General features: G+C 54.9%; 3 protein-coding genes across 3 annotated transcripts; 2 read left to right on the top strand and 1 right to left on the bottom strand.

Annotated features, from left to right (window-relative positions):
* Positions 1-1,910: 1,910 nt before the first annotated feature.
* Positions 1,911-4,108, bottom strand: EV422DRAFT_546651 (mitochondrial sulfide:quinone oxidoreductase). Its single transcript, XM_053071555.1, has 5 exons — positions 3,877-4,108; positions 3,557-3,766; positions 3,220-3,489; positions 2,502-3,119; positions 1,911-2,424 (listed from the first exon to the last, which is right to left on the bottom strand). The coding sequence occupies exons 1-5, from the start codon at positions 3,991-3,993 to the stop codon at positions 2,275-2,277; spliced, it is 1,365 nt and encodes a 454-aa protein (XP_052921208.1). The 5' UTR covers positions 3,994-4,108; the 3' UTR covers positions 1,911-2,274.
* A 2,270-nt stretch (positions 4,109-6,378) lies between these two features.
* EV422DRAFT_509968 (uncharacterized protein) lies at positions 6,379-8,600 on the top strand (the record flags this gene model as incomplete). The annotated part of the gene is made up of 4 exons (XM_053068889.1): positions 6,379-6,907; positions 7,139-7,614; positions 7,746-8,010; positions 8,131-8,600. The coding sequence occupies 4 exons, from the start codon at positions 6,379-6,381 to the stop codon at positions 8,598-8,600; spliced, it is 1,740 nt and encodes a 579-aa protein (XP_052921207.1).
* A 1,471-nt stretch (positions 8,601-10,071) lies between these two features.
* On the top strand, positions 10,072-11,365 carry EV422DRAFT_608677 (uncharacterized protein; the record flags this gene model as incomplete). The annotated part of the gene is made up of 2 exons (XM_053073837.1): positions 10,072-10,387; positions 10,714-11,365. The coding sequence occupies exons 1-2, from the start codon at positions 10,221-10,223 to the stop codon at positions 11,363-11,365; spliced, it is 819 nt and encodes a 272-aa protein (XP_052921206.1). The 5' UTR covers positions 10,072-10,220.
* Positions 11,366-11,680: the final 315 nt, after the last annotated feature.

Genomic DNA, 11,680 nt, shown 5'->3' with positions numbered 1-11,680 from the left:
GAGACGACCATATTTCTCAACCGCAGCAACGCAAACAATCTTCAGATTCCCGTTGTGGTGTTCCCAAACACGGTAGCGGCTGAAGTTGACGACACCGCGATAAGGGGCGCAAGAAAGACTCCCCAGGCGCAACCCCAGATAACACACACATACCCAGGTGGGATAGTGCCTGGAGACCTCCAAGTCGCGGTGCAGTTGTATACCGGGAAACGGGCCATTTCTGCATAAAGACCAGTGCATGCCCCCGTCCACACATCGGCGCCCTCAGGCGGAAGTAGGGGTGCGTCGATGCCCAAGGGCATGACAGTGTCGTCGGGACAAGCGTTCGTAATCGGAGTGGACTGGAAGTTGACGATGGTCGTTGTTGGCCGTATCGTTCGAGAAGGTGATGGAGATATTCTTTTGGGCTCTTCCATATTGGACGACGCAAAGAACGGTTGCGAGAAGGGCCAAACAAACGCATGATGTAGATCTAGACCTGATTTGGATTGGTCCACTGATATAGCGAGAGCGACCGACCACGCGCGGAAGAATGACGGAGTGCCCGGAGATGTTGGGAGCAGATACCAGCTAGAGATGTGTGAGAGCTTGCGAGTCGAACTTCTTTTTTTTTGCAGTTGGGATGAGGATGAGTTGAAAAGGAAACCTTTGCGCCAAAAACGTCAGGGATGTGCAGAAACATGGACAATCACACGAATGGGCGCTCACATATGCAAAATTCCATTGACACCTTCGCATCATGCCCGCCGCTTGAAGGTTGCATTGCTTCGTCTCGGGTGAGAAACAGTTTGACAATCTGTCCGCGTCCCCTTTCGCTCCCCCACCTCGTCTCCAGCGGGAACTTTACGTGCTCGATGTTTCTTCCGGCAGACATCATTCTCCCAAACCGTCCCCGATGATCACATGCATGTTTACCCCCAAGCTCTTAGTTTCTTAGGATGCCGTATGACTACTCCATTCACCGTAGCCACTGGCCATGGAGTGGAAGTGCACGTCCCCACATTCGGCAAAAACATCTTGCCCGACGCGTTTCGCGTTTTGATGACACATGTGTCAAATGCCGTCAATCTGGCTTACGCGTTCCAGATAACGAGAAACAGGGACCGAGGACTTCCCCTGTCCCTCCTTCTGCCTCCGCGTGAGTTCCCTACTTTCCCCTTGCGTGCACATACAGTAACTTCCCCCTTTTTCCATCACTCCAGGAACGAGTTATTAGGGTTGAATTTGCGTGTTAAAAGTTTCACGGGCAGACTGTAAGCCCGGCCAGCCAAGCCTTGTTCTCGGCCGTCTTTCATCTCAGTGATGTGTGGTCCAACGACCTTCGCAAGTCGCCAACCCTCATGAACCACGAGCGCCGGGCGTACACGAGGGGCGGGATGTTCGGTCGTCAAAGTTGACATTGAACGCAAGATGAAGCAGAAAGACGGGAAGATGACTGTTTGCTTGGAGTGGCTGTTCCCACCTTCGTATGCTTTGTCTACTAGCATTGCGAGCATGTGTGGCAGTGTGCGCGGAGGCCTCGGGAGAGGTTATATCGATCATATCGGTACGGTGAGATGATGGGCACGACTGGAACCCTTGCCCCGAGTACCGTATCATAGATGCCCAGGCGACGCGTTTTGTTGACACAAGCCTGTCGATTCTTGTTGCCTTGCCAGTTTACGCGTTATCAACCAAGAAACAAAGACGTTTGATCTTCGTCCCCCCTCCCACGCTCCTCCCGCCCTCCCTTCATTCCCCCGTAAGGGAAAAGCTTCCCCCGTTCCGTTACAGTCATCTGGATTGTGCTTCTGGCTGGTTTCGATATCAGTTCTATGTGCAGTGCCTTGGCTGTAAATGGCGCTCTTGTCCACCCGCTGGCGGAGATCACGCCGAGACACTATGGTTACGATCCAAAAACACAGGAAAATCCCGCTACAACCATGATGATATTTGTAGAGCGTACAGATGTTGCTACAAGTTGAAAAGTGATCGTAGTAATCAGGGTACGCCGGTACAAAAAAGAAGCTGCGCTCAATGAAGCAAACAGGGATCGAGAGGCGACCAAAATGAGGGTTTACTGGAAATGAGGAGAGAATACGCGATTTCGCTCTGAACGTATGCAAGAGGCATTGAGTGAACGGGAGCGTTGGGAAGCGCGCAACCACCAGGGGGGGGGGGGGCAACGGTACCGCTGCGCCTTTCACAACTCCGCATGGCCCGTCGGAATAACGCTGGCCTCCAGTGCAGTGATATATGCATGTCAACGAGTATATCCAAAGACTACGCGTTTCCTCACGAATCAAACGGATTAGTAATCCTCCTCACCACCCCCGGCCCCTTCCACAACCCCTTAACCTGACCCTCCCAGTACAGCGAGGGTATGATGTTGGCGGTGAGGGCGTAGGAGAGGGCGGATTCTTTGGATTGGTCGTAGAAGAATGTCTGGGTGTGGTGCGAAACGTTAATATGAATCAACGCGGAAGGGTTCACAGGGGGCGTGAGTGGACGCAGCGACACACCTCCTGCGGTTTACCAGTGTACCCCGAAAACTCGGCCAAAATCAACTTCCCCTTCCCCGTAATCAGGGGGCAGCTCGTGTATCCGCCATACGCCGCCGCGGGGCCCGTCCCGTTCTTTATAGCGCGCAGCAGGTTGTGGGTTGTAACAGCTGACTCCGCGGCAGCTGCAGCCGCCGTCTTTGATGTCGGGAGGCTGCTCGCGTCCCCCAAGGCATACACATTGGGGTACTTGACATGTTGGGTAGTTTCTTTATCTACATCCACCCACCCGTCCGCGTTCCCCAACCCGCTTTGCCGGATGAAAGGCGGGGCGGACATGGGCGGGGTGACATGTATGAAATCATAATCAACAATCGTCTCCTTCCCGGCGGATGCAGTGGGCGATACATCCCTGAAAACGGCCTGTTTGGCGTCGGGTCGGAGGGCGATGAGGTTGCTGAAGAGGTGTACGGCGATGTTTCGGGATGCGCAGATTTCGGTGAGCGGGGCGGCGTATTTGTCGATGGCGAAGATCTTGCCCATGCCAGTGTGGAAGCGGACGTTTGTTTGGGGGCGGAGGCCGCGGGTACGGAAGAGCTCTTCGGCGAGGTAGGCAATTTTTTGGGGGGCGCCTGCGCACTTGAGATCGTCAGAGAGAGAGAGAGTCAGCCATCCAGCAGAAGGCAGGAAGAGCCAGGCGAACGTCCAACTGGAAACACGACAAGATCTCTTCACATACCTTGATAGGCGTCGCGGGCTGGGTAAAGATCGCATTCCCGCCTTTAAACGCCTTCAGAAATTCGCTCGTCTTCTCCACAGACTGCACCGCATAATTCGACGTTACGCCGTCCTTCCCCAGCGATTCGACCAACCCAGGGATCTTCTCAAAGTCGAGCTTGATGCCTGGCGCAACGACGAGGTACTCGTACTTAATCTGGCGGTTGCTTCCGGTGGTAACGATGTTGGCAGCCGGGTCGATGCGCGATACGCGGTCTTTCAACCATTCGGCCTGGGATTGAGACGTCGTGAGCCACGCGCATCTCGCCCCATCAATGTCTCTGTTTACACGATCGCACCTGCTTAGGCACCAACTGCCCCATCGGCCGCTCGCTCTCCTTCATCTGCTTCAACCCGGCGCCCACAAACGTCCACAGCGGCTGGTAGTAGTGCACATCGCTGGGATCAATCATAAGTATGTCTTTCCTGGTGCCCTTTCTGAAGAGCGCGTCCAGCGCGAGCTGCGCGGTGACCGCCATGCCCGCTGAGCCGCCGCCGATTACCACCACCTGGAACACCGCATCGTGAGGGAGAGAACAGGGACAAGTGAGACTGACATCACGTCGATCGTGGGAATGACGAGTCGAAACGCGAGACATATCACACACACATACTGTACCTTGTAGGAGTGTGCCGGGTTGGCGGCCGACACGGTGGCCAGACCCCTGATACGACTAGTGGTGAGAGCATGAAGACGGCTAGCAGCCAACAGACGAGTGGATGATGAGGGTAACATTGTTTTGGTTTACGGCTGGTGGTGTGCTTTGCCTGTGAGAGTTCTTTCTTGGGGGCGAAAAGGGAGGGGAAAAGCCGAGTGAGTCATCATCGGTTGCGCAATTCGCCCCCTTCTCGCCCCCTCTTCGCCCTCAACGCGTTGACCGACTTCCCCTCATGCTTGTAACTAGTATGTTTTGCCAATGCTCTAATTTAGACAAGTTCCACCCGTGGTGAGGACGGAGCGTTTGGGGGGAGAAACGCGTTAAGAGTTTATTGCCCTTCACGTGACTTTGACTCCAGGCCGTCCCGGTTTTGGACAGCCCCTCCACGGCGAACCGTCCTCTGCCAACTTCTCATCTCCATCTGATTTGCTTCCACTTCTGGGGGACCGCCGACTCACATCCACCCGTGGTTGCGTCGTCTCCGTTCGCAGCGTTCCAGCCTGCTCTTGTCTCGCGTCAAACTACTGCATTGTCGCACCTATTCAAACCCGCCCTGGGGTTCGTCCTCTCGGAGATCCAAGTCTAGATCTACGCAACGCAAGCAAACAAAAGCAACAAAGGTAAGCAGGTCAGGGACTGGAGTGCATGGGGTCTGGAAGGGTGAGCAGGGTGGGACCAAGGGAGTCTTCCGGAGTGTGTACGGGCACATGTCTGGCTGGCTGGGGTATTCCCAGTTGGGGAAACTGGAAGCCGTCCTATCGACGGTACTCATCTTTGCCATCTGCTGGGGGTCTCCTTACCTCGAACCTCTTGCGTCGGAGTAATGGTCGGTCACTACCAGTCAAGGGGGGGTTTGAAAAAGGAGGACTAGTAGCGATCGACGGGAACCGAGTATCATTGATTCTGACCCCGCCTACTTTTTAGACACGCGACCCTTCATCCGTAGCCTTCGCCGAGTGCTTCTCTCGCGTACCATCATGCTCTATGTTTGGTCCTCCCACTCTAAACAGTTCAATCATACGAGAAGCCCGTAGTCCCACCCTGAAGCTGACAACGATGCTATGAACCACTTAACGGCCACGCTTCAACGCGTCCGTATTTGTTCTGTCAACCCCGGATCCACCACCGCCCTTCAAACCAACGAAAACCTACACCATCGCCCGTCCTCGAAACCTACGAAACCGCGCGCCACCGCCGCCCTTGACACCTACTAAACCTACACACACACCCCCCCCCCCCCCCCGCCATGCACGTCCGGGTATTCGACGTTCCTGAGCTTCAATCACACATCCTCAGCTTCGTTACAGCCAAGGATCTTAAAGGTGGGTAGGCACCTAATCGATGGTTTGATTCATCGCGCTCGTACTGACTTCCTTTTATTTTGTCACCTCTCTCCTTAGCTTCTTGTTCGGAAATGATGCTGGCGACGGCGGCAAAGGTTCTCGATCGGGAAAGGGCCTCAACAAGCCCCGTAATGGAGGAGACGGCAAGAAGGGTGCCAATCTGCCCCCTTCCCAATCAGCTTCGCATGCCCGCTTCAGGCAATGCATCTGTTCACGACGTTTTGCGCGGAACACTCGATCTTTTCCGACGCTCCAATTCCAATCACATTGCCCGAGTTTATCGAAGAAGCGTTATCTCTGGTCGAAGCGGAGACCCTCCGGCAATCGTACGGTCGTGGGACAAGAGGAGTCTTACTCGAAAGGACTGCCGGAGGGTCTCGTGTTGTGTTCTGCCGGTAGCGAAGCGTGGCCGAACGTTCTGGGACGCCGATCTTTACCCTACATTCGACCTGGAGACAAACATCTTTAGAGTCGTTGATGACTTGATCGCCAACCACCAGGATTGGCCCCAAGTCGGGCCCAAGAGGAAGGGCGGAAAATTGGAACACGAAGACAACAAGATCCTCCCTGCGGAATGGAAGCTTCTACACGAACGCGTCGTCGCTGGCGAAGAGCTCTTTTACCGGGAACGCGCATGTTGGAAGTATGGTTTTCGCAGAGCACGCGCGGCGCTGCTTTTGAGCGGAGATATCTTCGTCGGCACGAACGCTGCCCTACAGATCTGGAGTAAGGATTTTGTCGCCGCCGGCGTCTTGTACCGTCCATTATCCAAGACGAGCTTGGGCTTGAGCTTGAGCCCATTGCTGCTGTCCTGCACGATATGATTCCGGGTGTTACGATGAATATCCTATCCGGAGACCCGGACCAGGTGAAGACCCCCCTTGCGCAAGACCGTCCCGATCGGTGACGGGTTGAATCAGTCTTTGCTGTTCAATCAGTCTCCGCTTCCGATTGCACGGGCCGTCCAGCATTGGGTAAATTTCGAGAGCTGTCACGCGAATGCACTTGGGAAGCCCAAAGGTGGAACATCGAAGGAAAAAGTGGCGGAAGCGAAGCGCCGGAGAGACGCGGCCGAGAGGAAGGAACGGGATGCGAACCCGTTTTGTTCACAGCACCACAATGGAGACGTTGGTCTCACCCCCCGCAACCGCAGTGCCGTCGGAGGCCCCGAGTCCGGAGCGTAACGCCGCTGCAATCCTCGTCGGGATTACCCCACCCACCGAGCCGATTCTTGTCCGCGAACAAACTCCCACTCTCGAGTCCCGCCCCGTGCGCCATGTGTCGTTTCCTTCCACCCCGGAGAGGTCCACCGTTGGGGCGATTCCCCAGGCCGGGGCCCTTGTTGCAGCCTCTGCCGGTCCCACCACCCCGACATCGGCCGCACGAAGACGAAGATGCCGACGTGAAGCGCAAGACGGTTCTGTTCACAGCACGGCAATGGACGAGCACAGCCCCGCCATGGACGAGCGCAAAGACGAAGGTGCCGATGGGCGCCAAAAGGACGCGCAAGACGGTCCTGTTCACAGCACCGCAATGGAGCACGAAGACGAAGGTGCCGATAGCCGCGACCAGGAAGCGCATGACGGTTCTGTTCACAGCACGGCAATGGACGTGCTCAGCCCCGCCATGGACGAGCACAAAGACGAAGGTGCCGATGGGCGTGAAGGGGACAAGAGGACGCCCATCGGCACCTTCGCCTTTGTGCTCGTCTAAGTGGACCGAATGAGCGGGTACTCGGCGTTGGTACCCCCAATCCCAACCTCTCTGGCAAGAAGCTTCCAAACGAAAGTCTATAGTCGTGGCGTGGGATCCGTCGACTCCGCTGGGGCTCTCGCCCCGAGAATGATGGAGCGTAGGGCTCTCGAACGATCTCGAACAGATCAGGAACTGCGAGAGCACATAGTAGAAGAGTTCAACTATGTCTATGTTGCTAACCAGTTGATTGGTCAGAAAGATTCCTTGAAAGAGGAGGTGAAGGAGCGGAAACGTAAAATCAAGGACCTCGGTGCTCAGCTGGCTGACTGCAAGGGAAGCCGTGGTTCGTGGACGGCTGTAGAGCAGATTCTGGGCTCTGTTGGGTCGTCGGAGGCTCTCGTCCCGAGAGTGGCGGCTGTAGAGCAGAAGCTGGACTCCGGTGGGTCGTCGGGCGTCGGTACTGGAAGGTCCCCCAGCTCCAGATATGGCCGCCTGCCGCATTACGTAGTCGAGGTCAAAGATGATGGAAACTGGCAATCCGCTCCGACTACTTGGACAGCTTTCCAACCTGCCTTTTGGACAACCGCGAACAACTCTCTTATTCCGCAAGAACTAGGCACCGGCTTTGTGGAGGAGCTGAGAGTTGAGGACCAGGACCTCGTCATCATGTCGCTGAGTTCTACCCTCGTAACTTACGCAATACGATCGAACTCAAGTTATTTTTCACGGCACATAATAAGATGCGTTTGGCGCGGTTTCTGGGCGGCGAAATGACCGCCAACCAACGGAAGAGGTACCTGAAGGAGCAGAAGGTGGAGCAGCAGTTGAGAAAGCAGAAGAAGGCGTTCAACTATCGGGTCGACATCAATGGGAAGATCGTGAACGTCTCGACCCTACTCAAGAAGCTATTCGGGTCACAGACCTTATCCGAATCTTCAAAGCCGACCTCAGGAAGGACACGACTATCGGTGCACCACCAGGAGTGGCCGAAGAACGAAGCGAGGGCTTTGAAGACCCTGGTAAACGCGGCCAAGACTTATCAGAAGGGCTGTCGCAGTTCTGAGTGCCGCAACAGCATTACTAAGGGTTTGCCAAGTCTGTGTAGCCTCATGGTCACCTGCTAATGCCTCCCGGGTTACCGTATCGTCATCACCAGCAACGTCAGTCGTGACAGAGCCAAGGCCATGGCTCGCAAGATCGCCTACAACATCTGTCTCTACCAGAAATTAGTTCCTGGAAATGCTTACTTGCCCTTCACTGGTCTTCCCCCCGCTGAGACTGGTAACCTGCCAGTCCCCGCCAATCTTCCTGCCGAACCACCCATTGAGACGTACCTCCAAAGGCAAAGGCGACGCAAGGAGAAGAAAAAGGAGAAGGAGAAGGGAAAGAAGAAAGAGAAGAAGAAAGAGAGGAGCGAGCGCAAGCGCAAGCGCAGAGATAAGCAAAAGGGCAAGGACAAGGGCAAGCAGCGAGCCGAGGATGACTCTGTCGAAGAAAGACTCCGCCCCGAACAAGACAGGGAAGTCTTGGACGATTACTTCAAGCAATGCGACTTCGTCTGCCCAAGTTGCCTAGAAGACCTACCGGAGAACGCGCAGGCCGCATCACCGCGACCAAACGAACGTTTTACTGGAAGTAGCCGATGAAGGGTAGAACCATACTCTTATTGGTTATTATTACCTCGCGTCTTCGCACAACACTCCCCCGACTCGAGCTGTCCAAATGTCGGTTGGTTTCACAGTCTCTTTCTCATACACTTCACCCTACTACGGCAACCCAGCACAACAATGCCTCCCAGCATGTGTCCTGTGTGTTTGGTGAACATCGCCGATCACTGTGGTCCTTGCGGACACCGGTTCTGTCGAACCTGTATCATTCTTGAGATGGTCACCTTCCGTGCGTACGGGCAGCCACGTTGTGGTGTTTGTCGGTAAGTGTAATGAGAGTAATCATATCGGAAACGGATATTAACCATTACTCTTAGGGCCCGTTGGCCAAGATACTTCGATCCGGGACGACGCAACCGTGTTTGTTGCGTATGCGGCACATTCATTTCGTGCCGTAGAGATAGCTCTTGTAGCCGGCATCACGTATGCAATGGTTGTTCCGTAGCATTAGTCAGACGTAACAACCAAGTTCGTTGTCCGTCTTGCTGGGCAGCCTTCCACGACTACCCGCTCTTGACAAAAGGGCAGGCTTGTATGTGGCACCCTACGATCACGAGAACCACAGGTGGAGGGAGGACTTCGCGTTGACAACCAGTGAGCAGATGGAACGCAAGAGGCAAAAGAAGGTGTACACAACGGTGGACGGTGTGCGGATGACGTTGCATGATGGTATATACCATGAGCACCAACACAAGCTCTTGTGTGGAATGCACGTTGTGAACAATCTTCTGCAGCGTCATCGTTACAATCAGGCCGCTATGAATGTACTTGGAGTGCACTTGGAGAAGAAGAAAGCGAGGATCGAGCGCAAGCGCCTTTACACCATGAAAGCCCAACCTATCCCAGAATACGCCTACTCAGCCGGAGTACTCCGTAGTACTCCCTTCTATATCTGGCATCAGGCAAGCAGTGAGCCGAGGATGACCCTGTTGAAGAAAGACCCCGCAAGAGGCAAAGGAAGGCGTACACCGGGCGGTCGCTTTTTGTCTGACGGGCGAGCAGGGGCGACATGGAGAAGACAAGACAGACAGGCCCCCTGGTTGGCCACTCGGCGTCAGCCAAAGTGGCGTGTGCATTACGCTTCGATGTTTTCTGACTTTCCCCTCAATGGGCGAGATGATGAGGTCAGGGGACCAATGAGCCGGCCACGTTCGACGAATACCTTGAAGGATGGCCATGACTTTCTGCAATTCGCTGCCTACAACCTACATCTTGGATGGACGCTGCGCTTATCGACGGGGATCTCACCGTTGGCAGCTTGCCGGTCTGCCAGTTACGATTCCTCGCATTCGTCGGTCGCCCATTTATCTCATCATGTGCCGACCGGCACATCAATGCTATGGTGGATGCATCTCCACCGGTGTCAAGACATCACCAACGGTATCGCAGCACGGTAAGCCACGCCCGCTATCAGCCGCTTGAGAATCTTCTGCTGAGACCTGCCGAGAATCCTCTGCTTACCCTTTACTCGGTCTCTCCCTAAGTGCTTGAAACCGCATCACCGCATCAACCTTCAACCATGAGCGCATCCACCGGGGAGGGTACTGGGGGCGGTGGGGACGGAGTCAAAGACGAAAAGTGGAGGGACCAGCCCGGTCAATGATGACAACGGTGCAGTGCCCGCAGAATCCTGAGTTCGCGGACCCCGACCCGGAATACATATACGAGTTTATACTACCGGGCAATTGCATCAACTGGGACGAGGCGCTGCAAGACTTGGCTGCCATCGTTCCCGGCGACGAAAACAACCGCCAGATTTGCCTCTTGTGCAATCCAGGCCGGGAGCCTGATGCGCCAACTTATGGTTACACACGAGTCTGGCGAGTTGACGACCAACCCAACGTCATCATGCTGCGACTATTTTGAGAAGAAAGCACTGGCCGAAGTACTTAATGGGCCGGATTACGCACAAGTCCCGTCATGGCGTTTTACCGTTCGCTCATTGGCGGATCCGGCGCTTCAGCCCGCGACATGCTGTGTTTGAGCTGGGGATCGGATTTTTTGACTACTGGAACAGCCCATTGCAGACCGGCAGCTTTTCCAAGGGCTGAACACGTCGTTTGGACATACCTTTGCTGCAACTGTTCAACAGCTTTCACCACGAAGTCTTTGTCGACAAGATGATCGAAATGGTGAAATCCGCACGCCTCCGGGGCAAAGCAATCGTGCATTTTTTGCGCTATGTTGGGATGTTTGAGACCCCAACGTCCACCCCTGCGGTTCGCCTTCACCAAGACTTGGCCACCACGGCGGCGCTCTTTCCAAAAGTGGGGCTTTGTCTGCAGGAGCTCGCAGCCGATGATGAGCGTGACAACAACCCTCAGTGGGCAGTGTATGAGTTCACAAGCGTTCGAATTCCCGCACAAAGCACTACCGATCCGTCCGACGGTGGATTTGTGGAAAGAACTTTGATCTCGTTGTTCGGATACGACAATCTTGTCAACGTCCAGCATGGGGGATTCTTTGCCTCTTACGCGCCAAGCATTGCACACCGGCAGCTTTTCCAAGGACTGAACACGTCGTTTGGACAGACCTTCGCGGCAACGGCTATGATTGGGAGACCGACGGGGACACAGTTCCTTTTCGAGGATTTCCCACAAACCACCTACACCCCGCAGGTGGTAGCCCACTTCAACAACGTATCTACATTCATCAGAAACAACCCTTCGACATTAGCGAATATGGACTACGCTGAGCGTTGGAATCAATTCTTGATCAAGAGTACGATTTACCAGGTATTTTAAGACGGACAAGACGCCATTGCTCTGGCTGCGTGCCTTTCAACTAATCTCCCATTCGCATCGCTTAGGCGATCCCCGGTACCCTGACGGTGACTGACGGCAGCACTCTTGTGGTTGTCAATCTTGTGTCGACAATCTTATCAATGTCCAGCATGGGGGATTTTTTGCCTGGGATGATTCCACTCGAGAGGTGTCACCGACACCGGCTTCGACGAGCGGCTGAGCTTTGAAGATCAGAGATTCATGCCAGCTCCGTTGATGCCCAGTCCACAAGGCTTCAATGCCCCTCCCGGTAGCCGTAGGACTGGTTCTCGCGGG

Source organism: Fimicolochytrium jonesii (assembly GCF_025526975.1).
Source record: "Fimicolochytrium jonesii strain JEL569 chromosome Unknown EV422scaffold_39, whole genome shotgun sequence".
Taxonomy (NCBI): Eukaryota; Fungi; Chytridiomycota; class Chytridiomycetes; order Spizellomycetales; family Powellomycetaceae; genus Fimicolochytrium; species Fimicolochytrium jonesii.
The sequence above is the reverse complement of the archived record's forward strand: the minus strand, read 5'-3'. Positions and strand labels throughout refer to the sequence as shown.

Bases quoted from the DNA above. Each gene is read 5' to 3' on its own strand.
- EV422DRAFT_546651 (XM_053071555.1), bottom strand. From the start codon at position 3,993: ATGTTACCCTCATCATCCACTCGTCTGTTGGCTGCTAGCCGTCTTCAT. The intron at 3,490-3,556 runs GTGCGATCGTGT...TCTCAATCCCAG, and splicing joins GGCAGTTGGTGCCTAAGCAG to GCCGAATGGTTGAAAGACCG. The intron at 3,120-3,219 runs GTATGTGAAGAG...GACGATCTCAAG, and splicing joins AGCCCGCGACGCCTATCAAG to TGCGCAGGCGCCCCCCAAAA.